Source organism: Nyctereutes procyonoides, unplaced genomic scaffold (genome assembly GCF_905146905.1).
Source record: "Nyctereutes procyonoides isolate TBG_1078 unplaced genomic scaffold, NYPRO_anot_genome, whole genome shotgun sequence".
Classification (NCBI taxonomy): Eukaryota; Metazoa; Chordata; class Mammalia; order Carnivora; family Canidae; genus Nyctereutes; species Nyctereutes procyonoides.
In genome coordinates this window covers 23348244-23374166 of record NW_026575024.1, presented here as the reverse complement: position 1 = coordinate 23374166, position 25923 = coordinate 23348244, and the positions used below count along the sequence as shown (strand labels likewise).

General features: G+C 45.6%; 3 protein-coding genes across 19 annotated transcripts in view; 1 reads left to right on the top strand and 2 right to left on the bottom strand.

Moving 5' to 3' along the window:
- LOC129522280 (fer-1-like protein 4) overlaps nucleotides 1-2404 on the bottom strand; it is a 35535-nt gene extending 33131 nt beyond the window's left edge. The window contains 2 exon segments of the mRNA XM_055344421.1: nucleotides 1964-2094; nucleotides 2360-2404. Coding sequence (XP_055200396.1) covers nucleotides 1964-2094; nucleotides 2360-2404 — 176 coding nt within the window.
- Nucleotides 2405-2644: 240 nt separating this feature from the next.
- Nucleotides 2645-23729, top strand: SPAG4 (sperm associated antigen 4). Of its 10 annotated transcripts, none has more exons than XM_055302948.1 (12): nucleotides 2678-3002; nucleotides 3494-3700; nucleotides 3835-3901; nucleotides 4064-4125; nucleotides 4364-4407; nucleotides 4688-4713; nucleotides 4823-4931; nucleotides 5192-5267; nucleotides 5412-5527; nucleotides 5852-6019; nucleotides 6521-6610; nucleotides 20845-20981. In XM_055302948.1, the coding sequence occupies exons 1-12, from the start codon at nucleotides 2693-2695 to the stop codon at nucleotides 20854-20856; spliced, it is 1287 nt and encodes a 428-aa protein (XP_055158923.1). In that variant the 5' UTR covers nucleotides 2678-2692; the 3' UTR covers nucleotides 20857-20981. The 10 variants fall into 10 exon arrangements, with proteins under 10 accessions (XP_055158972.1, XP_055158945.1, XP_055158964.1 ...); XM_055302939.1 differs by lacking the exon at nucleotides 20845-20981 and adding an exon at nucleotides 10784-10861; XM_055302928.1 differs by lacking the exon at nucleotides 20845-20981 and adding an exon at nucleotides 6723-8733 and having other exon boundaries at nucleotides 3494-3598.
- LOC129495379 (RNA-binding protein 12) overlaps nucleotides 9903-25923 on the bottom strand; it is a 35139-nt gene continuing 19118 nt past the window's right edge. For all 8 annotated transcript variants that reach the window (XM_055302902.1, XM_055302909.1, XM_055302860.1 and 5 more), the window contains 15 exons: nucleotides 15416-15544; nucleotides 15145-15324; nucleotides 14920-14994; nucleotides 14765-14836; nucleotides 14555-14635; nucleotides 14299-14388; nucleotides 14076-14162; nucleotides 13854-13940; nucleotides 13701-13760; nucleotides 13488-13621; nucleotides 13329-13383; nucleotides 13034-13085; nucleotides 10824-10957; nucleotides 10449-10685; nucleotides 9903-10245 (listed from right to left, as the gene is read on the bottom strand). In XM_055302902.1, the coding sequence (XP_055158877.1) occupies nucleotides 10105-10245; nucleotides 10449-10685; nucleotides 10824-10957; nucleotides 13034-13085; nucleotides 13329-13383; nucleotides 13488-13621; nucleotides 13701-13760; nucleotides 13854-13940; nucleotides 14076-14162; nucleotides 14299-14388; nucleotides 14555-14635; nucleotides 14765-14836; nucleotides 14920-14994; nucleotides 15145-15324; nucleotides 15416-15544 (1614 nt within the window). In that variant the 3' untranslated portion in view covers nucleotides 9903-10104. The remainder of the gene's footprint in view (nucleotides 10246-10448; nucleotides 10686-10823; nucleotides 10958-13033; nucleotides 13086-13328; nucleotides 13384-13487; nucleotides 13622-13700; nucleotides 13761-13853; nucleotides 13941-14075; nucleotides 14163-14298; nucleotides 14389-14554; nucleotides 14636-14764; nucleotides 14837-14919; nucleotides 14995-15144; nucleotides 15325-15415; nucleotides 15545-25923) is intronic.

Below are 25923 nucleotides of genomic sequence, written 5' to 3'. Positions count from 1 at the left end.
TATCCTGGCCATCCATTTAATCACTCTGTTTAATGACACTTCTTATATGTAAGACTTGTGCTATGCCACCATGTAGGGGATGAGATGCAGCCACAGAGGTAAATCAGACATGTTCTCTGTCTTCCAGTAGCTTCATGGACTCCAACACCAAAGTGTAGAAAGACTGCAATTCCCATCAGAGCAGGAAAGGGTCAGGACTCAGGAACTCAAGAGGAGGGAGGCCAGAGGTACTTCCCCCGAGGAGGGAGTGTTTAAAATGGGATTTGAGGGGATGCCTGCCTGGCTCCATCAGTAGAGCATGTGACTCTTGATCTCTCAGGGTCATGAGTTCAAGGCTCACATTGGGTATGGAGTTTACTTAAAAAAATAAATTAATTAAATAAAATGGGTTTTGAGGACAGGAGTTAAACAGAGAAGACATCAAGGCAGTGAGAAGGAATGCAGGGTGTGTTCCAGAACCTATGATGTGTCATTTTGGCCTGTGTACAAGGAATGTATCAGGCAGCAGCAGAGATAGGATTAGACCTTCAGAGGATCTGGGTCTTGCTGTGTGGCCTCGAGCCAGACATAGTCTCTCCTTGTGCTTCAGCTTCTCTGATTCAACAGAGGGGTTGGAAAGCCCTGTTCTACCTGTTTCCTGTTAGCTGTTCAAACAAGCTTTGAGGTCTACAAAACATCAGATAATCAGGCATGGGTTGTTCTTTTTTTTTTAAGATTTTATTTATTTATTAATGAGAGACAGAGACAGAGAGGTAGAGACGAGAAGCAGGTTCCATGCAGGGAGCCCAATGTGGGACTCGATCCTCAGACCAGGATCACACCCTGAGCTGAAGGCAAATGCTCAACCGCTGAGCCACCCAGGCAACTCGGGTTGTGGTTTTTTTTTTTTTTTCAATATTTTATCTATTTATTCATGAGAGGCAGAGAGAGAGAGAGAGAGAGAAAGAGAGAGAGAGAGGCAGAGACACAGGCAGAGGGAGAAGCAGGCTCCATGCAGGGAGCCCGACGTGGGACTTGGTCCCAGGTCTCCAGGATCACGCCCTGGGCTGAAGGCAGAGCTAAACTGTTGGGCCACCAGGCCTGCCCATGGGTTGTTCTATTTTTAAGTAAGGTCTAGGTTAGACCTCAAGGCCCCAGATGCTGGGGGAGGGCTTCACCTTCCAGTTGACAGATAGGGGCAATGAGATCCAAAGAAGGGCAGGGAACGCCTGGATCTCTCAGGCGGTTGAGTCTCTGCCTTCAGCTCAGGTCATGATCCTGGGGTCCTGGGATTGGGCCCTACATCAGCTCAGTGGGGAGTCTGCTTCTCCCTCTGCTCCTCCCCATCCCACTCATACTATCTCATATAAATAAATAAAATCTTAAAAAAAAAAGGCAGAGTGGGGGACCAGAATTCTTAGCTTGCAGTGTCTTAGTCTTTCCTTCCCTTCACCTCTGAATTCTGTGGCATCTAGTCAAGCAAGAGTATTGATGCCACCCCTCCAGAAACTAATGCGGGCACTTCCCCTTCTGGGCAGGAACACAGCCTGGCAAGTTCTCGCTTCCCCTTAACCCCTCTGAAAACTGTCAGTTCTACCTAATATTCTTTTTTGTTTTTTAAGATTTATTTATGTATTCATGAGAAACATAGGCAGAGGGAGAAGCAGGCTCCCTGCAGGAAGCTAGATGCAGGACTTGATCCCAGGACCCTGGGATCACCCCCTAAGCCAAAGGCAGACGCTCAACCACTGAGCCACCCAAAAGCCCACTGCATTGCCTTTCAAAGTGTGGTCCTTAATCAGGATCACACACCTGGTTGTTAAAAATGCACATTCCTGCACCCACTCAGGAAATGCTGAAGTAGAATCTCAAAATGTGCCTGGGAACCTGAATTTCTGTTCTGTTACACAGAAGGAGTCTGGGAGACCAGAGGTTCCCAGACTTGGCTGTGACCCTCTGCAATTCCTCATTCCATTTTCAGTACCTCAGATGGTTGGTGGGAGTGTGGGTATGGTTGTTGATGGGTACTGAATTCTCACCCCACAGACCCTTGGTGAATATGGGTCTTGGGCAGGGAACCACAGATCCCAAGGTCTGAATTCTCTGGCCTGAGGACTAGGACAAGAGGAGGGTCCTGAAGGGTTTGCGAGGAAAAGAAACTATTTAGAACTGCCCCAGGTGACCGACCCCCTGCCCCTTCTTAACATTCATTCATTAGACCTGGAGGATACTCTAGTGAACAAGACAAAAATCCCTGCCTTCATAAAGTTCTGGCGGGTGTGACAGGTAAAGAAGAAATATGTAAGTCAAATATACAGCACGTTGGTGATATGAGCTGAGGAGAAAAGCTAAGCAGGAAGGGGGATAGATCTTCTTGTACGCCGAGCGCGTAGACGGGGCCTTCTGGGAAGCGGTGTGATGTCATCGCTTGCTTTAACATGGGAAAGAATGAGAGACTGCCATGGCTCCCAGGGACGTCACCACTAGCTCTGTGACGCACCCTCAGGGCGTTCCGTAGAGACCAAAGGCTCCTTTATGACGTCAGCAGCCGGGCTCAGCCACAGGGGAGAGGGTTGAATCCGGACCGGGGCCCCGCCGGCTGCACGCAGGGTCCGTGGGGTCCCGGCGGCGCTCATCCGCTGAGGGAGAGCCGAGGGCCTTGGCGGCTGCGGCGGCGACTTTGGCGTCCGAGAGAGGGCGCCCCGGGGTCAGGATGCGGCGGAGCCCCCGCCCGGGCTCGGCCACGTCCCCTCACAAGCACACGCCCAACTTCTACAGCGACAACAGCAACAGCTCAGTGAGCGTCACCTCGGGGGACAGCAGCGGGCCCCGGTCAGCTGGACCGGGGCCCGGGGAGCCCGAGGGCAGAAGAGCCCGGGGCTCGAGCTGCGGTGAGCCCGCCTTGAGCGCAGGAGTGTCCGGAGGAGCCACATGGGCTGGAAGCTCTCGGCAGAAGCCTGCGCCTCGGAGCCACAATGGGCCGACCGCCTGTGGCGCGGCAACCGTGAGGGGCGGGGCCTCGGGTGCGGGCGGGGTCCAACCCGGGAGAGCCGAGGGAGGGGGCGGGGCCCAAGGGGGCGGTGCTTGGCACGGAATCGGGACAGAATCTGGGCACCTCCGGGGGCGGGGCCTGGAGGGCAAAGAGGGGAGGCACCTAAGGGGCAGGACCTCGGTGTGATGGACGGTCCTCGGAAGGGGCGGGGAAATCCTGTGATTGGACGCCCCTGAGGAGGCGTGGCCTTGCTCTTAGCATAAGTGGCTACCAGAGAAATATGGCCGCAGCAACATTTGCCTGAAGGCGGGGTCTCCGTTTGGCGAGGGGACTAACGCCTTGACCTAGCATCCCTGAGGGGTGGGCCTCAGAGTGCTGAGAGAGAGCTAGGGTGGGGATGCGGTGGGACCAGTGCCTGCGGCGGCTGCACCGCTTCTGGGCTGGGGAACCTGCGGCCGGGTCCCGGGGAAAGAGTGGACCTGCACTGCGCAAGGCCCCAATGGCGCCCTTGGGCTCCCGCAGAACCGGCTGGCTCTCCCGTAGTCTCTGAGGAGCAGCTCGACCTTCTCTCGACCCTGGATCTGAGGCAGGAGATGCCTCCACCGCGCGTGTCCAAGAGCTTCTTGAGTATGGGCCAGGCCAGCCGGAACCCCTCTGACCCTCTGGCTCCCCTCTCTGAATTCCAGTTCTCATTTCCGAGAGACCGTTTTCGTTCTGAGCCGGGCCCATGTCAGTCTCCAGCCCCTTCCCTGAGCCCCAACTCATTCTCTTAGCCCACTCTTTTCCCAAGCCCCTCCTGCACCTCGAACCCCACGCTCTCTTCTTCGTCTCTGCCACCTCTAAACGTCCTCTCTTCTCCCCAGGCCTGCTGTTGCAGGTGCTGAGCGTGTTGCTGTCCCTGGTAGGAGACGTGCTGATCGTCGTGTACAGGTCAGAGGGAGGGAATGGGGCGGGGAGCAGGGCCGGACCCGCAGAGGCTCCAGCCGACTCACACCTGGTTGAGTCATGTTCGCGGGAGTTGGGTCTAGGACCCCGGCGTGGGGCTGTGGGGTTCATTAGGGTCCCCCGCCTCAGTCTTCCTCCGTTCTTCAGGGAGGTCTGTTCCATCCGCTTCCTGCTCACGGCTGTATCACTGCTGAGCCTCTTTCTGGCAGGTGAGAGGGTGGCGAATCCCCTGGGGCCCCAGCCCTGGATGCTGGGGGGCCGAACCTGGCACATTTTCTCCTATATCCCTCAGCCCACTCAATGCCTTCAGCTGCTCAGTCCCCTTCAGAGCCCACTAGCCCCCCTCAGGCATAGCAGCCCCCTCCAGCCTTTTCTCTCCTCACTGCCCCTTTATGCCAGGGAAACCCTCTCCCTTGGCTTCCCCTGACACCATCCCTCTTTCTCCAGCACTCTGGTGGGGGCTGCTGTACCTGATCCCTCCTTTGGAGAATGTGAGTCAGGGCGACTGTATGAACTGGAGGTTGTGGGGCTCCCCTGGGTGGGAGGGGGACAGCACTGGAGGCTCTAATCCTAAGGAAGGGATATAAACAGATCTCAGGGATTGTGCCCAGAGGTGGTTGGGGGTCTCTGAGAGGTCCTGGCAGGTCAGAGAAGGGGCAGCAGTCCTCAAAAAGAAGGCCCTCAAAAGTCAGGCTGCTCCCAGGCTGATGGGGGAGAAGGAAGTGAGTGGGAGCTGAGCAGTTGTATTTGGTCCCTCCCTTCCTCCAACAGGAACCTAAAGAGATGCTGACTCTAAGGTGAAAGAGGGCACCTGGGGTGGGGAATTAGGGGGCTGTGGGGGGCCTTACGGGAAGTGCCCAGGGGGGACAGGGAGCTAGCCACACAGTGCCAACCTCCCGCCTGCAGCGAGTACCACGAGCGCGTACGCTCCCAGGGGCAGCAACTGCAACAGCTCCAGGCCGAGTTGGATAAACTGCACAAGGAAGTGTCCAGCGTTCGTGCAGCCAACAGCGAGGTGAGCCCTGCAGCCTCCTGTCTTTTCAAAGTGCCGCCCCGTGGGCCCGCCCACTGCTCAGTCCAAGGTCCGCCTTGGAAGCCCCTGGCGGAGGCTGGTTCCTTGGGTCCAGAGCGGTAAACCTCGCCCCAGAGCCCCGACTTCGGAATGTCTCCCAGGGCCCACAAAGTCCAACCTAGAGAACCTAGTCCCAGAATTCTGCCCCCCTATAAACCTGCCTGCAAGCTCGTCCTTCCAGGACCCACCCTCCCTCTTTTCAGAGAGTGGCCAAGCTTGTATTCCAGAGGTTGAATGAAGACTTTGTGAGGAAACCCGACTATGCGCTGAGCTCTGTGGGTAAGACCCAGAGAAATGGGAAGAGACGGAGACATTGACACAGACCTATGCACATGACCAGCCCAAAAGACCAACTTCGGAGACCCAGCCCCAGCTGTTGGTCAGGCCTGGGAGCCCCTGAATGATTGCTTCTCCCTGCTCCAGGGGCCTCCATCGACCTTGAGAAGACATCACACGATTATGAGGAAGCGAACACTGCCTATTTCTGGAATCGCTTCAGCTTCTGGAATTATGCACGGCCGCCAACCGTTATCCTGGAGGTGGGCCTGGAACCTGGATCCCAGAACCAGACCAGGGGAGGAATGCTGGGGAAAGGACCCAACAGATCCCTAAAGGAGGAACTGAGGGTGTGGCACTAGGTGGGGCCCTCCTTGACAGGGGATGGGCCTGGCTGGAGGCGGGGCCTGGGGGTGCTAGGGACTGGGGCAGTCAACGGAATCTGGTGGGACAAACCTGGGTTTGGATTGGGTGGGGCCGATGAAGGGGTTGAGTTGAGGGCAGGGCTTACCTGAACCAATGCCCACACTGGGGAAGGGCCATAGTGGCTGTCTGTGGGTTCTTAAGATCTACCTGCTCACCTGCAGCCAGATGTATTCCCGGGGAATTGCTGGGCTTTTGAGGGCGACCAGGGCCAGGTGGTGATCCGGCTACCGAGTTGTGTGCAACTAAGCGACATCACCCTGCAGCACCCACCACCCAGTGTGGCACACACCGGAGGAGCCAAAAGCGCCCCCCGCGACTTCGCAGTCTACGTGAGTGGGGCTGAGGCTAAGGAGGTGGGGGATTTAAGTACCAGGCAGTCATGAAAATTGGAGCAGAGTCTTTGCTTGCTTATCTATGAAGTGGAGATACTACCACTTGCTTCTCAGGCCTACAAGTTATAATTACAACCATATTCAAACAGTAGGTATGGCTTTATTGAGCACTTATTCTGTGCTAAGTACTTTAAATGGATCATCTCCTTGCAATGGGTCAACAACCTATGAAGTGCTATCATTTCCCCCCTCACTGATGAGGAAAGTAATGCTCAGAAAAGCATTATTTGTCAAGGTCACACAGCTAACAACTGGCCAGACGAAAACTTTGCAACCTGGTTTCTTGGAGCCTACATTCCACACTACACTATCCTAACACCAAAAAATAAATGAGTGTGCATATAATGACTCCACACCATAGTAGGTCCTCAATAAAGTTGCTTTCTCCCTCTTCCACCTGTGCCTCACTGTTCCTCCACTCAACTCTTCACCCACCAGGGCCTCCAGGTTGATGACGAGACTGAAGTTTTCTTGGGGAAATTCACCTTCAATGTGGAGAAATCGGAGATTCAGACTTTCCATCTACAGGTGTGTGTCTCTGGGGGTGAGGGTGCTAAAAGAATGGGACAGCAAAGGAAGACTGGGGAGAAAGGCAGCCCTTGGGACAGCAGGCCTTGGCATGATCCATTTGTCTCCCTAGAATGATCCCCCAGCTGCCTTTCCCAAGGTGAAGATCCAGATTCTAAGCAACTGGGGCCACCCCCGTTTCACATGCTTGTATCGGGTCCGAGCCCATGGCATGCGAACTTCGGAGGGGGCAGGGGACAATGCCACAGGGGAACCCCATTAAACATGCTGATTGTTGGAGTAGAGTGCAGGTCTGTGCTGAAAGAAGCTGGATCCATGCTGGGGGCGGGGGGAGGCCTCTGTGTGCCTTTGGCATATAAGTATGGTGTGTGTGGGGGTCTACTTTCCAGTGCACCCTCTTAATTTTGAGAAGTTCAGATCAATATGATAGCAGGTCATGTTAATGGAGTGTTTACCATGTACAAAAAATGGTGCTCTGGACATTCTACACATTATCTGATCCTTATAATCACAGAGGGGGAAACCACTCAGGTCAGGAAACGCTCAAGGTCACAGAGCTAATGAAGAACAGTGCCACAGAGGAACCCAAACCTATCTTCCTGTAGAGGCCACCCTCTTTTTTTTTTTTTCTTCTCAAAGATTTATTTATTCACGACAGAGAGAGAGAGAGAGAGAGACAGGCAGAGACACAGGCAGAGGGAGAAGCAGGCCCCACGCAGGGGAGCCGGACGTGGGACTCAATCCTGGGTCTCCAGGATCAGGCCCTGGGCTGAAGGCAGTGCTAAACCGCTGAGCCATTCAGGCTGCCCAAGGCCACCCTCTTTAACTCAGAGCTGCCAGTCAGCCTGAAGCTGTATTTGTGCAGTTCAATTCCTACCCCCAACCTCTGGGACAGTCTCTACAACTTCTGCTAGGTCAAAGTGGAGAGGTTAACTACCCTTTTTCTTTAGGGAAATACTCAAAAACTGAGGAGACTTGAGAACCTCTAGGGAGCATCAGAGTCCAAGCTGATGCAGGTCTGGTAACCCCATCTCAGGCTGTCTTTACTTCTAGGCCCAGCATAGGTGGTCTGGTGTTCATTAGTCCCTGCCCTCAGGGAGCCTGATAGGGGAGGGAGGGTGCTCCAGGGAAGAGTTCCTTTACTGATCTAATAAGAATTCTTTACTCGTAAGAGTCAAAGTAGAACTGAAAGAATAAAAGATAGAGACAGGTATATCAAAAGATTAAGAAGTTCTACCCAAGCAGAGAATAGAAAATGGGGACCAGCCTGAGCAAAGGAACATGTGCCACCTTGGCTATTAGGAATCCTTCCCAGTGTGTTCTTGCATTGGAAGAATATACATACATACATGTATGTATAATGATTATGAACAGTGGTTACACCTCTAGAAGTGAAATGCAGGAGTATGTGTGAGGGTGAAATACATATCCATTTATTTAAATTTTCAGGATATTACTTTTATGATTTAAATTACTGAGTGCTCTCAAAGCCTAAGGTCAAAAATATGAACTAATATAGCTTTTCTGGAGGGCAATTTCACAATAGGAACCAAAAGACTTAAGACTTTTTATATTCTTTAATCACAGTAATTCAATTTCTAAGAATTAACTCAAAGGATACATCAATGTAATCAAAGATAATACTTTTAAGGATATTCATTACACTGTTGCTTATAAAGAGAAAAGCAGAAATAGTATCTAAAAAGATAAATTTTGAAAAAAAAAAGATAAATTATGACACAAAAATAATGTGACCAAAAGAAATGGTACTATTTAAGGGAATGTTTAATGTCATGGGAAGTAATAAATGACATATGGCTAATTTCTTAAAAAGCAAGCTAGATTGGTAAGATACTATAAATGAAAAGGCACCAATTCTGGAGAAATATTTTTAACATGTATAAGAACAAAGGTTAAAACACCAACAAAAACCTATAAAGAGGCTATTCAGAAGAAATATTTCTCACAAATAAGCACATAGACTATGATACCTAGCCTTCAAAATTAAATATATTCAAGCTAAAAGTGAAAAGTTTTTGCCTGTCAAATTAATAGAAAAAGGATTAAAAAAACTTGTTATGGAGGGCAATTTACAGTATCTATTAAAATGCTAAATATTTATATCCTTTGGTCTAGCATTTCTACTTCTAGAAACAAATCCTTTAAAAATATTGTGGTAAATGCACAGATAAATGTACAAGGATATTTATTACAGCACTTTGTGATAGAACAAAACTGAAAATTGAAAGGGACTCAAATCTCAGTAAGAGACTGGCTAATAAGCTATAGAACATTCATACACAAACTATATATGCATTAAAAAGAATAAGGTCACCAATAAGTTCTAATGGGTAAGACACCCAAAATATAATAAAAAGAAGGTATAATGAGTATATATAATATCCTACTTAGAAAAAAAGTCAGACCTAGGAAAGACAAGAACCCTCACCTGCTCTGTTATCTATTTTATACAATATTTATATTTGAAATAATTTTATACTAACTAGCATATATTTTAAAGTGTGTTAAAACAGTAGATACAATATGATCCCATTTTTATAAAATAAAAAATATGTAAAGATTATAAATTTGCATGATGGACTAAAAACTATGCACCAAATATTTTTTTTGGTACATTTTTTTTGTTTTGTTTTTTTTTTAAAGATTTTATTTATTCATGAGAGACACAGAGAGAGAGGCAGAGACATAGGCAGAGGGAGAATCAGGTTCCATGCAGGAAGCCCGATGGAGGACTTGATCCCGGAACCCTGGGATCACATCCTAAGTCAAAGGCAAATAGATGCTCAACCGCTGAGCCACCCAGGTGTCCCTAGCACATAGGAGTTTGGATGATGATATTTCTTTTGTATTTTTTATTTTATAATGAATATACATATTAATTTCCTAGTAAGAAAAAAATTAGCTGCTAAAAGGATTCAGGCTTGTAGCCTATCTTTACGATTAGAACCATCACTGCTCCCTCCTCCAGGAAGTCTAGCATAGCCCTTAAAACTCATCCCTCCCCAGCATGTTCCACCTTGTCTGTATTTCCAGCTCAGCTCTGCCCTATGGCAGGGCAGGCTGAGTATTTGGCTCACATTCAATCTTTTTATTTAAAAAAATAAAAGTATCTCTAGACTTCTGGCCAGGAATATCCTATTTGACTGGGGCTATGATGTCAGAGGTATCCTTCACTCTACAACCTCTAAGGGGGGATAAACCGAGGCTCAGAAAAAATAAACATGGCAAATTGCAAATTCCTACTCAAAAGCAGAGAGTGGTGGCAAAGCAATGGTCTTCATTGATCTTTATTAAATGAAGGACTCCAGGGCAAGCAGGAGGGAATCAAGAGCAACAACAGCAGGAGCAAATATAAAAGTATAAAATGTAAAGTGCAGCACTGGGGAATGAATGTGTGCTTACGGGGCTCACGCTTACGGGAAACTTGGGGACACAAGGCTGAGGACTAGCCATAGCCTATCCTCTAATGGAACCTAGACCTGAGGGGCCTGTGCAGGGCTCTTTGCTGGGGGTGGAAGTGGCTTGAATGGGGCCCAACCTTGGGCCTTGAAGTAGGAGACCAGCTGTGTGGGTACTTCTGCAAGCACAGTCTGTGCCAGTGTCTCCCGAGGGGCCTGCCAGGAGAAGAAGGGCAAGGTCAGCGGCGACCCATAACAGCTTCCCAAAGTCTGTATTTCATACCCAAGAAAGGATACAAATACCAACACCCAACCCTGCTGCCCTGGCTTAGATGAATGGTTGAGAGTATCCTCACTCAGAAAGAGGTGGAGGGATAAACTCCCATATCTGATCTGTTCCCAAGCTTACCCCCACTCACATTTTGGAAGCGGCGGTAGGGCACAAACTGCACTATGTCACGGGCAGCTGCCTCCCCAGAGCGTGTCCGCAGGGGTCCACCGTCAGCATCTAGTTGCTCCATGGCCTCGAAGTCAGCACCACCCACACCCACGATGATCACTGACATGGGCAGGTGGGAGGCACGCACCACAGCCTCACGTGTAGCCTCCACATCTGTCACAGCACCATCAGTCAGCAGCAACAGCACGAAGTATTGCTGAGGATAAGTCCATTCATAAACTAAGGCAGACCTCTAAACACCCTAGCCACACGTTCCCATACTGACAAGAAGCCTCTTGTTATATATTCCTGAAGGGAGCCCTTGACCAAGACCACCACCTCCTATGATCCTCACCGAGGCCGTCCTCTGATGTGCAGCCTGGGTTGCCAACCTGGCCACGTGGTTGATAATGGGTGCGAAGTTGGTGGGGCCAAAGAGGCGAACTTGGGGCAGGGCTTGGCGGTAAGCATCTACAATGCCCTGGATGCCTAGAAAAGGCAGGCAAAAAACAATGTAAAATACTGGGCCTCTAGGGTTGAGCCAGGCCTGACATAATCCCATCATGGCTGAGGAAATTTGGGAATGTGGGTGTATTTCATCCAGTCACTCCTATAACCCAAGGTACTTAACCTTATCCTATAAATGGAAGAATTAAGACCAAAGAGAAGAAGAGCATTTGGCCTAAATCACAACTTGAGTTAAAACTGATTAAGGGGGCTCCCTAAACAAATCTAAGACAGTTGAGCATCAGATTATATAACCCACTTAATAAAATAATGAATTTTAATCCATTTAAGAAGAGTCCCTAGATATTAAATAATTAATGGGAAAGAAGAGGAAGCTCTTCCTTTATTTTATTTTTATTTTTTTTAAATTTGAGAGAGAGAGAGAGAGAGAGAGAGAGAGAGGCAGAGACATAGGCAGAGGGAGAAGCAGGAAGCTCCATGCACCAGGAGCCCGATGTGGGATTCGATCCTGGGTCTCCAGGATCGTGCCTTAGGCCAAAGGCAGGCGCCAAACCGCTGCGCCACCCAGGGATCCCGAGGAAGCTCTTCCTTAATGTAAGGAGGAGGAATTACACATTCATTTGACAATCAGAGATAAATGATTCAGGCAAAGATCATCAACGGGTGCTAAAACTATAGAGTACTAGTTGATGAGTAACTGGATATTTACATAGCCTCAAAGTATATTCCCAAAAGATACTCATTAATTACAAATAATGGGAAAACCTGGTAGACTCTATGACTCTACTTTAGCCAAGTGATCAAAGTTAACATCACTGGTAATAGGATAAATCAACATCAGGGCCTCCTGACATGGTGTACTGAGGGAACACATAGCATCGCTTCTGTAATATGCCCACCAAAAGTGCATAATCTGAATCTAATTACAAAGAAAGATCAGGTAAATCCAAACTGAAGGACATTCTACAAATTATCTAGACTGTAATCTTAAAAAAAAAAAACCAAAACAAAACAGTATCATGAAAGACATGAAGAACTCTGGAAGACAAAATAAATGAATGCACTGTGTGATCTGAGATTTTCTTTTACTGTAAAAGACAACTGGCAAAACTTGAATAAATTCTAGATTGGATAATAGTATTGATGTTAATTTCCTGATTTTGAAAATTGTACTGTAGTTACATAAGAGAATGTCTTTGATTTTAGGAAACATACACTGAAATATTTAAGGGATGAAGGGTGCAAAGTTGATGAGGCCACAGAGGCAAACTCGGGGCAGGGCTTACTCATAATTCTCAAACATTTCAGGAAAAAAATCTGTATACACACACATATATACATGTACACAGATACAGATATACAACCATATCTATATGCATGGGGGGGGCAGGGAAGGAGAGGAAGAGACAGAAAATCTGAGTGACAAAGAGAGAATAACAAAGCAAATGTGGTAAAATGTTTGTTTGTGGAATCTGGGTGAAGGTGAATAGCCGTTGTGACCCAGGCCCTGATCGCTGAACTCTAATGATCTAAACCCCCTATAATTACTCTTGTAACTTTTCTCTAAGTCTGAACTCGTGTCAAAAACCCAGGTCAGGTCAAATTTTCCCCTTTGGTTTGTTGCCTACATGGGGGTACTAGGAAGTCAAGAGGTTTGGCCTACTCTAGACAGAAGAGCTTGGGCAAAAATCACGCTGAAAAGAGCTGCACCAAGGCTTCCACTAATGCCTAGACAGGTACCAGTGAGCTTCCAGGCAACAGCTACCATTTCTTAGAGGGTGCTTAGTATATGCCAGGCTCATGCTTCAAAGTTTATATGTATCCTCTCCTTAAATATTCAATATCCTACAATATTTATTGTTTTTATGAAGCCAAAGTACATGGGTCCCAAGTCATGTGGTTTTAGAAAGATGCAAGATAAAGATTTGAGATCTAGATTTGAGTCCAGAGACCCAGCTCTAAAATCCACTCCTCTGGACAACAGAATCAGATATCTGCCCCATTAGCCATTACCCCCACCCCACACTCCCTTGTCTGCATAGATTTGGCCTTCCAGGTACAGACATCTGCCTTGTGGTGGAGGCTGGAGGAACTCACCTGTGCAGTAGGGGTTACTGGGGTTGAAGTTCAAGGCAAATTCATGGGAGACCTAAGGGCAAGAATGAAAATGAAGTTCTTTCCCCATGACCATCTATGTGCAAAGAAAAAGGACAGTACAGTATATACTAAGCATTATAGAGGAGCTATGTAGTTCTGAACACTTTTTGTATGCATGCCTGAGGGATACATCCCTGCATTTCCACATAGAGCTGGGTGACAGCAAGTCAACCACATGTCCCCAAATCAGGACCCTGACAGTGAAAGGAGTTAGAGAGGCAAAAAGAGTGCTCACCTGCCAATCAGGAGGTACCTGGGCCCCAAATCCAAATGCTGGGAACAGCTTGTCCCTATGGGAAGACAGTGAGTTGGAGTAGAGACAGAGAGGGGACTGTGAGCCCAGAGGCTGAAGCAACTGTGGGGAGGGTGATGGGCAAGAGAACAAGTTACTCACGAGTCATAGTCCTGGATCACGCTGCCCACACTCCACAGTGCTGTCAGGTATTCATTGACCCCTGATGGGCTCAGGTAGTGCAGGGAGTCCGGGGAGGAAGGGTCTCCATTGGAGCCTGTGAAGTCCATGCCTACCTAGGAGGAGAGGAGGAGCGAAGCTGAAGGCCACTTTGTGACCCAGATCTGTTCTCTTGCTCCCAATAAAGCAACTTACAGTGAAGTTGATTTGACAGCCTCCCATCACATAGTCCAGGAATGAATATTGTGTTTCTACCTGCAGATGAAACCAGGATCATGGCTGAGATGAAGGGGTTGGGGCCATGGAACACAGGGGTCAGAGCCTGGGTCACATGGATTATTGCCTCACCTGGCAAATCTTGACACGAACAGTCCCAGAGTTCTTGTAGCTTTTCTTTTTCTGCTGTTTCTCAGGGTGGATGCACTCAAACTCAGCCTGGTGAGAAAAGAAAAACTAGAGTAGGAAACTCCCAGGCTATCAGCCAGGACTGGCCTGCCTTTCCTCCCTCTCTCCCTGGGGCTGCAGTCCTTTAGGCCCACCTCAACACCCCTGAGCAGGGCTGGCACTCACTGGGACTGCTTGCAGTTGGGCCAAGCTGGTGTAGAAGGTACCAATGAGATCGTGTGAACCATCACTGTCATAATCGGAGCATCGCACCTGTGGGTGGGTGGAGGGGGAGGGTGTGTGTATGTGTATACAGAGATCAGAGGTGAGGTGGGGGGGGCAGGTGAGAATAAATCTCTCCCCAGGCTCTCTGCCCCTGCTCTGTCCATTGAGAAGGCAAACTCCTCACCTGGATGGGTGTGCTGGGGTCTCCCCCACAGAAATGCTGAAGGGGAACAGAGAAGCGCTTCCATGTAGGGTTCAAGTTGTTCTTGATTACCTAAAGGTGGAGCGCAAGGCTTCTAGTGAGCTCTGGGCTGACATATGGGGAGCTGTCATCCTTCTTTATCCATATGCAGTCTTTCTCCCTGTTCCAAACCTTGGTAATCACAAGCCCCAGGAAAGTCTCTCCTACCCCACTCCACCCAGTCCCAAGGGTCTCACACCTCAGATCTGTAGGCCAGGTGCCATTTCCCATCACCCTGACGGAAGAACTCCAAGAATGGATCCGATTTCCCCAGGAAGTCCTGTCAATGCCACAGAGACCACAGTATGACTCAGGGAGAGACAACCATTTTGCTAGTCCCCACCCTTACCCCCCAACACACCATCCTTGTCCCAATTCTTAAACCTCCAGGGCTTCCTTCCAGACACACCTTCTTATCTAGATTTCTGGCCTCCACCTCCATGGTCACTACATGACTATCCTTCATCTCTTGAGCAGATACCTAGGAAGGGGAGGCATGAGACTGTATCACCTCATGAATTCCTCATTGATGTAAACCCCGCTCCCCCACAGGTTGTTCCTTACCGTGATGGTCCCCCGCCCAGCAGGTTTTCCAGGCTTCAGCATCAAGGGTAGAGTTATTATGTGGTTGGACACAATCTGGGGCAGAGCAGGGGTGGGTGGGGGAGCAAAATCTCAGGCAGGGTTAAGTCTTGCTTGACCCCCCACCTCCACATTCCAGACAGTCTGGGCTGTTAGGACTCTTACTGAACATGTGTCTAAAGGATTTTTATCCCAAACCCTACATACCTGTCCTAGGGAACACTCAGCCCCTCCTAGGAAGTCATCATCCCCCAGCTCAGGTGTCTTGTTGTCTATGTCATAGATGCCAAATCGGAGCTTCTGGACTGTTTCAAAGTGGTACTCAAGCTGCAGAGTCTTAGAGAATTCAGGGCTTGAACAGTTCCGTACTCGCTCAGTTCGGCCAAGCTGTGGGTAGAGGCCAATAGCATCACAGTCACACACTCTCCACCCCCAAAACAGTCCTAGTCTTCCTCCACAACTTTATCTCCATTCTCACCTCAGCCCAGCTGCCCCCTCCCACATCCTGTAAAAGGACGCAGAGCGGGTCAGACTTGGAGGCGATGTCCTTGTCAATGAGGTGGTCACAGGAAATGGATAGCTGAACCAAGGTCACACAGTGGGCCATCTGGGAAAAAAGGACCTGAGTCAAGCACTGAGGAACCTTCTACACCCTTCCCTGACTATAGGTCCCAGCTTGGGAAGGCCAGCAGGCTTCACCCAGGCAGGGCTGAACCTGTATCCAGCTCTAGGACACCTAAGAAAGAGAAGGCCCTTAGAGTCTCCATACTCCTCTAATCCCCTTAGGGTGAGCTCAATGGGACAGGACACGGTGAGTACAACCAACCCTGGTATGATGGGAAGATGCAGAAAAAGAATACTGGCCTTCATCAACAACTCTGAGCCCAAATTGGACCTCACCCTAAATTTCCTATAATGTTCTCTAGATCCAGAATCCAACCCTCATCTCCAACCCTTTACTGGCTCCAAATCAGATCCTAATCAAAGTTTCAATACCAACACAACCATGATCCAGATACAACTCCCCAAAAAGTTTCTTCCTCCAATGATTTCTCACTAACTCTCAGGCATTGCATCCTGAGGTGGTATTAGGATACCCCCTAATAATTCTCCTAGCAGGTAATCAGTTCTTCATTGCCAGCTCCTCACTAGCCTCACTGTTACTACCCAGTCCAAGCCATCATCATTTCTCGCTGGGTTTATCACATTAGCCTCTTTAACTGGTCTCCCTTATCCTATACCATCCCTACCTCCATCCCATCCTCACACCAACAGACTATTTCCAATACAACAAACAGGGCGATCCTGTTAAAACGTTAAGTCAGGTTATGTTACATCTCTGCCAAACCCTCTAATGATTTCCAATTAGATAAAATCCAAACTCTACCATGGTCTCCAAAGTCTTGAAAGATCTAGATCTCTCTAACTTGACTTCCTAATAACACCTCTCTTGCTCACTCCATTCTGAACACACCGGTCTGCTTGCCTGCCATTGCTCAAATAAACTTGTTTCTTCCCTCATATTATTCACAGGGCTTGCTGCGTCCTCACTCCCTTCTAGGTCTTTATTCAAAAATCATCTTCTCTATTATTAAGAAAAAGGCTCTCCTTTTCTAAGTACTTAATATTTCAACTCTACTAACATCATATACTCCTTTCTTGCCTTTTCTCATTAGCATTTATCATTCTCTAATATATAATCTCTCTTCCCCACTATATAGGGAATGTAAACGGGAGGGAAGGGATATTTGTCTGCTCTGTTCATCGCTCTATCCCAAGCACCTAGATAATAAATAGTTGCTGAATGAAATCCAAAAGGCCATCTCCAGCCTTAGCTCCCAGCCCAGCCATCTCCAAAGTGGCAATCAAGGAACATCAATTTCAATGCACCCATCTCCTTGGCTGAAATACTATCTTCTTGCATGGATCACCATGATTCTCTTATAACCCCTCTTCCTACAGTCCCCATAACAATTATCCTGACTCCTTATTATCCGTGTCTCTGATGACTTATACACCTGCAGACCGTCTGTAGCAAATGTACAGATGACATCAGATCTCTCACCCAGCTTAACTCAGCCACTCCAGGTTTCCCAGCACTATAACCCAGCCTTAGCTTCCCCTAAACCGACCCTCAATCCTTCCCCCAACCTAGCCCACAGTTAGCGCTGTTCCTCATGGTCTCCACCTGGAGTGCTATTATCAACCAATGCTGGAAATGACTCTTACACTTTGACATACTTTACATACTGCCTGTTCATAGTACCTCAGTCTCTGCTTGAAAGCATCCGATGATGGAAAACCCACCACTCTAATCCATTTAGACAATCTTGCTCCATAAAGTCTCACTGAAACCAACTCACGTCTGTTGAATTCTCGTTTCTACATATTTGTCCTATTTCTTCCCAGTTTAAACTTCTACAAGGAAAGCCCTATTCCAGCTCCCTCTGAGAACCCATCTGACAGCTGGAAACAGTGAAATCCCCAGCCAAAATCCAGAAAAACAGCCCCAGTTTTTTTGTTTTTGTTTTTTTTTAATGTTGCTCCTAGAATGTCTTGTAGACTCTGACCAGTCTGATCATCCCTCTTTGGAAGTTCCCTAAGAACAGATCAGAGAAGAACACATACTCCCAAAGGAGTGGGACCACAACTTCCACAAGTCACATTTTGACTCCTTGCTTCTCACTTCACATGTTCTCTGAGGCAGTGTTTCCACAGAATAAAGAATGTTCATATCACTACTGCTGAGAATAGTAAAACCCCTGAGGCTGCTTGAAGATCTATTGTGTACTATGTAAACTATGATACATTAAAACAATGGAATGCTGAGCAGTAGGTAAAATACAAGGGAGAACTATATTACATTGGTATTATATGGAAAAAATAAAGTCGCAAAGAATGGTAAGAAAAGTATGACTCCACCTGAAACTTCAACTGTATGTATATATACACTGGATTTGAATACATACACAAAATAAATACACGGAAAAGAGAAGGTACACCAAAAAAATGCAACTTTTAGGTACACCTAATGGAAGCAGAATGAAGGTGAGGATTTTATAATCTCTATATACTTCTGCATTGTCTAAATATTTTATAGTTTATTTTGTATTTTTTAAAGGACTTTGTTAGCTTTTTTCCCCAATCCACAACTCAAGTCCTCTTGACTATGCAAAGCCTATCTCCAGTTCAACAACCCCTACCCAACTTCAGGGTTCACAGTTTCTTGCTTCTTCGCTGGCTTCTCATTAGCACTGCCTCAGCTAGTCTTTCTTGTGTCAGCTTCCAGAGTCTCTACCTTAGCTAGAAGCCCTGCAAAGCTGCCCATGGCTCTTAGGTTCAGAGCCAAACTCCCCTAGCAAGACTACCTCATGGCACAACCCCAGAGAGCACATCTACACAGAATTCGGTAGTTGTGTAATATGGTAACCCCACATCCCTAATTCAACCTTCAAAGCCCTTCCCAGTTTGCTCTTCCTCCTGCTATCCCACCACCCAACCAACTAGTCATCCAAAGCTATTTCTGGTTACACCCACACACATGCTGATACTTCAGACTTTCCTAACAAATGCCTTGTCATCCAAAGTTCTGCTATGACATTATTCCTTTATGAAGCCTGACCCACATTCTTCAAGTAAAATTTATTCTCTCTCCTCTGAAAGATTACATGGTTTCCCAATCATTTTCCTGCAAATACACACAGGATACTTGTGTGTTTATTAGCAAAAGAGAAACTAGACCATACCATTTCTCTGCTTAAAACTCTGGATGGCATCCCAAAAGACTCAAAGTTCAAAGTAATTTACCAGTCTACAAGACTTCCCTGCAAGACCTGACAGTTATCTAACTAATCAATCTAGCCACACAAGTATGTTGCAGCCAGGTTTCATTTCTGACCCACATACACACATCAATCTCATTCCCTGTATCAGAGCTTTTGGGCTATCTTCATCCATAGATACCAAAGAAAATAGCTTTATTAGAGTAGGAACCATGTCTGGTTTGCTTAATCTATCTCCAGTACCTACAACAGTACGTACCCTATAGTAGGTACTCAGTAAATTAAATATTAGTGATTTAACACTGAAACTACCATATCAAAATTTTGGCTTTTGTCTACCTTCATGATCTATGGGCTCTTCAGAACTAGGGCTGGGTATTATTTCTGTATCCCTAATACCAGTACTTAATATATAGTCAGTACCTACAACTATTGCTGAATAAATGGAACATGTGCTTTTTTGCTCAACTCAAACTTCCAGGCCTTTCCATTTAAATATGTCCAGAAGTAAATCTTCTCTATCCTGATTTTGTACAACTGAGCTTTAAAATTGAAATGCAAGGGCAGCCCCAGTGGTACAGTGGTTTAGCGCCGCCTGCAACCCATGGCGTGATCCTGGAGACCCTGGATCAAGTCCCACATCAGGCTCTCTGCATGGAGCCTGCTTCTCCCTCTGCCTGTGTCTCTGCATCTCTCTCTCTCTCTGTGTCTCTATGAATAAATAAATAAAATCTTAAAAAAAAATTGAAATGTAAGACTCCTGGACTCAATATTAAGTGATAATTTAAAATTGGGCAAAAAATTTGATTAGATATTTCATAAAAGAAAATATATGAATTGGAAATACGCAAAGGAAGAGTAGACATCATGGAAATGCAAATTAAAACCACACTATTCCAGATCCAGATCCACCACAATCGTCAGAAGTAGAAAAATGGACGTCAAATGTTGGCAAGGAAATGGAAATCTCATACATTGTTAGTGAAAGCATTAAATATACCACTTTGGAGATGGCCTAGCAGCTTATTAGAAAACCAAACACACACACACACACACACACACACACACACAAATAGAAAACCAAACACACATCTAGTCCAAGAGCAATTCTACTCCTAGATTTTCATCCAAAAGAAAACATTATGTCCACGAAAAGATTTATACAAGAATGTTCATAGCAGCTTTATTCATAATAGCCAGAAATTTGTAACAGCTCAAGTGTCCATCAATATGAGAATGAATAAACTATATTTATACATGTAATAGAAAACTACTTGGTAACAAAAAGAAACAAACTATTAGTATCTACAACATGGATGAATCTGAAGCATAAAATACATAGATTCCACTTATAAAGTTTTAAGACAGGCAAAACTAATCTGTAGTGAAAAAAATTCAGAATACTCCCATGTCCCCCAGGGGAGAGGCAGGTATCAACTGAGAAGCAGCAGACTCAAAGGGGAATAGAAAAGTTCCTTATCTCGATAGGAATGTAAGTCACAAATGTATTTTTCATCTAATGGTACACTTAAGGTGTAAACAATCTTATTGTATGTAAACATTACCACACCCTCCTCAAAACCTTATAAGAAATAATGAATGCAAGACATATTGAAATATTTATGGTGAAATATGATGTTTGCAATTTATTTGAAATGCACCAAAAGAATAAAATGGTATGTTGAACAGATACGTGGTAAAACATACAGGAACATTTAAACTGTAGAATCTAAATGGTAGATATATGGATATTTCTTATATAATTGTTCAACTTTTCTGTATGCTCAAAGTTTTCACAATAAAATGCTGGGGGAAAATTATGTGGACTCACAGTGGAGAACTGCAGGTTTATCCCCGATACTTCATTGAGAATTACAAAAGTATTACCAGTAATTATCTGTGGTGGTGAGGTTACAGGCAACAACTGGAGCTGCTGCCTTTTTGCTCACTCCATGACTTCTCAAAGATCCCAGATAGGTTTTTGATCTGGGGCAGACACATTGGCAGTAGGCCAGGTGCTTCTTCTGGTGCTAGGCCTCGATTTCTGTAGATTAGAATATTCTTTCCTAATCTATTACCATGTCCACCCTTTCCCCAGGACTGATCCTGTTCTATCCTTTTTCAGGTACTTCTCTGACCAGACTAAAACCTCAACCAGAATGTTGGGGGCCTACATGTGCACATGGGACTGGATTCCACCATTTCTAAGAGACCAGAGCTTCTTGTGCTACCAGTTGTCTTTTCCCAATCGCTTGGTTCTCATTGGAATGAGCATTCTGTACAAGCAAAGCTTTAAAATGTACACTTTTCTATCCTTTGAGTCATATACCCTTTAAATTATCTAATCCCTGGGATTATTACTCACTCCCAAATCCCGTGGATCTCCTTTAAAATCTATCTCTAGGGACGCCTGGGTGGCTCAGTGGTTGAGCATCTGCCTTTGGCTCAGGGCATGATCCTGAAGTCCCAGGATCGAGTCCCACATCAGGCTCCATGCATGAAGCCTGCTTCTCCCTCTGCCTATGTCTCTGCCTCTCTCTGTGTCTCTCATGAATAAATAAAATCTTAAAAAAATAAAAATAAACTCTCTCTAAGCCTACCTCTGTTTAGAAATCTTAACATAGGGCAGCCCCAGTGGCTCAGTGGTTTAGCGCTGCCTTCAGCCCGGGGCGTGATCCTAGAGACGCAGGATCGAGTCCCAAGTCGGGCTTCCTGTATGGAGCCTACTTCTCCTTCTGCCTGTGTCTCTGCCTCTCCCTCTGTGTGTCTCTAATGAATAAATAAAATCTTAAAAAAAAAAAAACTTAACATAATTAAAATTTCTAGTTTGTGCCACTTTCCTATACTATATCCTTTGAACAGCTACAACCTTATGCTAGACTCATTTACTTTTCATCTAGTGCCAGTATAATTAATCTCATGGAACTTTCAGTTTCCACTATAGGATTTGAATTTTACAAAAGCATATTAAATAACACATTTAAGTGAGTAAATAAAAGTCTCAGAAATTTGCTCATTTATATTTTTAAGAGAGGTCCAGCTAATATTTGCCAGGTCTTTGTGCACTCTCTTCTGAACCAGCATATCTTGCCTGGATGTCTACAACAGTCTCCTAACTGATCTCATTTCCATTCTCAGTTCAACAAAGTCAGAGACCTTCCCTAACTCCAACCTAACATTAAACCCAGTTTCTCATAAACCTATCAAAATATGTAACCTGTTTATTTACTTATCTATTACTTCTAGTAACTATAAATCCAACAAGAGAAGGGATCAGATCTGTCTTGCTCCTATTCTAGCGACTCACACAAAGCAGGTGCTTTGTTAAGTGTTTGTTGAATTAATGCTAGGAAAGGACTGATAATCCAAGGATCCTCAGAAATGACCCAGATCTAGTCCTAGCCTGCTGCTGAAGCCATCAAGGGAGAAATGAACTTTTTAGGAACACTCACCACAAAAGACTAGCTTGTTATTTCTATGTACTCCCAACACCCCAACCTTTCCATCTGGTGCTAGTGAGGAATTGCAAACAGAAACAACTAAGTATATAGCACCAATGTTTTCTGCCTTTGCTTTCTACCACCTGAAGTCTTGTTCCCTTCTGCTCTCCCTTGTAAACTCTTTTTTTTTCTCCATTGTCAGAAATAAAAAGGAACTAAGTGTTCATCTAAATCCAAGTCCTTCAATTCAAAGTGGAGAGGTAAAATGTGATTTAGCTAAGGCCACATACATGGCTAAACAAAATGAAGACCAAAACTCAAATATTCTGACTCCAACTTTGACTAGAACTTTGGACTATAGTCATAACCTTCTCCCCTGAAGAACTCTCCTTCTTATCTCCAACAGCAACGTGATGTAGTGAGCAAGAGTATGGGTTTTGCAGTAAAGTGACCAGGCTCCAAATACTGGCCTTACTTCTCTCCCTAACCACAATGAGATACTACTATACACCCACCAGAATGATGTCCTACCTACGTAACAGGCAGATTACTAAGCCTCAGAGTAAAGTGGAGGATATTACCTTTTTTGGAAGATTTATATAATGTATGCAAGGTGCTTCACAGTCTGGAACTATTATTACCAATAAGTGTTACCTATTATTATCCTTCAAGCCTAAATCTCATATGGTCTCCTTTTCCCAATATCTCCACCACTCAACAATTTCTCTCTCTGGACTACTGTACTCAATCCAAACCAAACTGTATTGTCAGTTTCTAGCTCGTCTGTTTGTAAAATAACATCTTTCGAACAAACACTGCTTCAGCATCTCCTATATTTCACACAGCATAGACCTAACCACGTGATAGCAATGCAAAGCACCTTGAGGGAGCCTTGCAACAGTGTGCTGGAGCAGGCTTGTATGGTTTGCAAGAGACAACTGTTAAATATTAAGTAATTTTGTAAATGAATTTGGTAAAGTTTTAAACCACAAATTGGGCAAATTCTAAAAATTATAGTTCCCCTTCCACAACTACCTGGTTTACCTTTGTTGACAGGGAACCCTACTTTGCCAAGAGAGTAACCTGTCCATTTTCTATGGCATCCCCTCCCCTGTCTTAGAGTCGAACTCTGCTCTTCATAAATCCAAGAACAGATCTCTTCTCCTGGATCCAATTCAGTGCCACTGGAGCTGAAACTCAGTGGTCTTTCATGCTTAGGTATTACACTACCCTCTTCCCTTCCCAAAAGCGTAACAAAGAAAGGAACCAGAACCAGCCTTCAATCCCATTTCCAGGCTTTGAAGAAGAATAGAGCACCAAAATGTCTGGGTGGCAGGATCACTCCTTCAACGAACCAAAGCCATGCTCACACTCCTGTTGCCTACCTTGACACGCTGGAGCAGCTCAGATGCTCGATCAAGTCTTGAAAACCAATTAGGAAATTTTCCACAGGCTTCCAATGGGCAGAACACCACCCACGAAATACTCGTTTTCCCTTCAGATTGAAAAGATGAACTATGCCAATCACCACTATTTCTTTCCTTCTCTGCCTCCTCAAGGACATGGATAAGGTCGACAAGTCTTTCTTTACCCCTGCTTCTCCCTCTATAACTCAGAGACTCCCCAAATTTAAGTTAGCAGTCCCAAACAACACAGTCCTCATAGGTCACAAACTGAACCAAATATATAAATCCTTACTATAAAGCTGTACTTATTTATTCATACACATGACTACAGCCTACAAAAATTGTTTAAAACTGTAATTTTAAAGAATAATTTGGTTTAAATCCATCTAAGAGTCTGGCTACCACTGTATTTGGGAATACTCTAAAGCTTAAAACGTGAATGTCACACAAAAAGTGCGAAGTAGGAAAATACGGTACATAAATGGCCAGTTTCCCATCCTGCTGTATTCAACGAAGGTAAAAAATGTCTGGAAGTCAAACTACAACATCCTCAAAAGACTTACTCAAAGTTGAACAAATACAACCTGTGTCCAAGTCTTCAAAGAGAAATCTAGCTTAGGAACCAATTGGATTTGGGGAAAGCAGCAAACTGAGGAAGAACACATGGCCTTCAAGCCTGGTAGAACCGTACTGGAGTGGGAGTTTTTCTCTACCGTAGGACTCTGAATGTGTTTACACGAAGCCTCCACTTGCCTACTTCAAAATAAACACTGGCATATTGGAACAATACCAGAATCCCTTCCCCAGCAGGCCCCAGACCCAAAAGAAGAGTGCTGCCAGTGGCCTCCCCCATTTTCTCCCCAAAAGTCCAAGAGAGGCAATGGTTGAAGGTGCTCTGCCTCTAGAATCATGCAGGCAGCCTATGACTGAATAATCTCTGCTTACCCTTACTATTAATGAGACTTTGAGCAAGTTACTTTGCTTCTCTTCCCCTGGACTTACCCACTTCTAAGATGGGGAAAATAATAATAGTGTCAACTTTACAGAGTTATCATGAGGATGAAATAAGGCCAACCATGCAAAATACCCCCTGCCTGACACTAACAGAGTAATTGCTCAATAATGTGTTAAATGCTCTTCTCAGTAATCATAAATGGATCTTTTTGTGGTATCATTTTCTACTTGTTGGTTTATGAGACAACCAAGAAAAATGTCAGGTCTATCTGCTCTAGAGGACCCAACTGGCAGAAATGAAGACCCTACTTTTCTCTCCTAATGAAATTCTCAAACTTCAGTGTGAGACTGTCATCACACTCAGAAAAAGCATCAGAGCAGTAACTAGACCAAAATTTTGAGTTCCACTGGCTTTTCTGTAGTTTAAGGTTCCAATTACCTATAAACTTCCAGAAAGAATCAATTGTCTGGGTTTACAGAATCATAGAAGCTTAAAATCGGGCATAATGAGATCATCTATTTTAATCTCATTGTGTAAAACACTGAGACCAGAGAAAGGAAATGACTAGTCCTGGGTCATATACTAACTAATGAACTACAACTCTGAGAATATGATTTGTTCCATCCACTTTAGCAGCAGCTCAGATTTTGTAATCCAATCCAATCTGAAATGCACCTGGCCACTCCACATGAGCAGTGAGGCTCATGTGGCCTCTTCCCATGGCCTACACCAACTAGCTTTATACTAGATGGAAATAATTCTGCATCTACCACATGTTGCCCCTATTTGTCTGTCAGGGCAGAAATAGAGGAACTGATGGACTTCACATGTATAGGACTAGAATTTAAGTTTATTCAAAAGAATAAACACTGCAAACAAAGTAGAACTTAGCTCAGGAAAATGTGTTACATCAAAATTTTCAGAGAATAACTACTAGACAGTCTATTCTGCCCCCAGTCTGCCCTGCTGGAATCTATATTCCTTTAATCTAACTTATTTTAACAAGACCCCTGCCTATTACCTGCAGAGTGTAAAAGACAACAGTACTGATCATCTTCCTGAGCATCTCCAGGGCAAGGATATCAACAAGAGCATATCACACATTCCAGTGTGAAATGTGATCTATGGCACAAAGGAGCCAAGTGAAAAGCAGCAGACCAGAGCCTTGGGACAAGAAATCTACCTACTGTTCATAGTCTGAGTCCCTCTTACTGGAACAGATGCACTTGGGATATAAGGAAGGTCTTAAGATGGGTCGTTCTTCAGAACTTGTTTGTTAGGGAAGTTGAGAAATAAAAGAGGGTTTGAACATAAGGAAATTGCATTACAGACACACGCTGACCTGTCCACTTGTAGATGGGGTGAAGGGCAGGGGTTGGGGAAGATTCTAGTTCTGCTGGATT

Coding starts and splice junctions, on each gene's coding strand:
- SPAG4 (XM_055302920.1), top strand. CDS start 2,693: ATGCGGCGGAGCCCCCGCCCGGGCTCGGCCACGTCCCCTCACAAGCAC. Junction 4,714..4,822: donor AAAGAGATGCTGACTCTAAG/GTGAAAGAGGGC, acceptor TCCCGCCTGCAG/CGAGTACCACGAGCGCGTAC. Junction 4,932..5,191: donor TTCGTGCAGCCAACAGCGAG/GTGAGCCCTGCA, acceptor CCCTCTTTTCAG/AGAGTGGCCAAGCTTGTATT.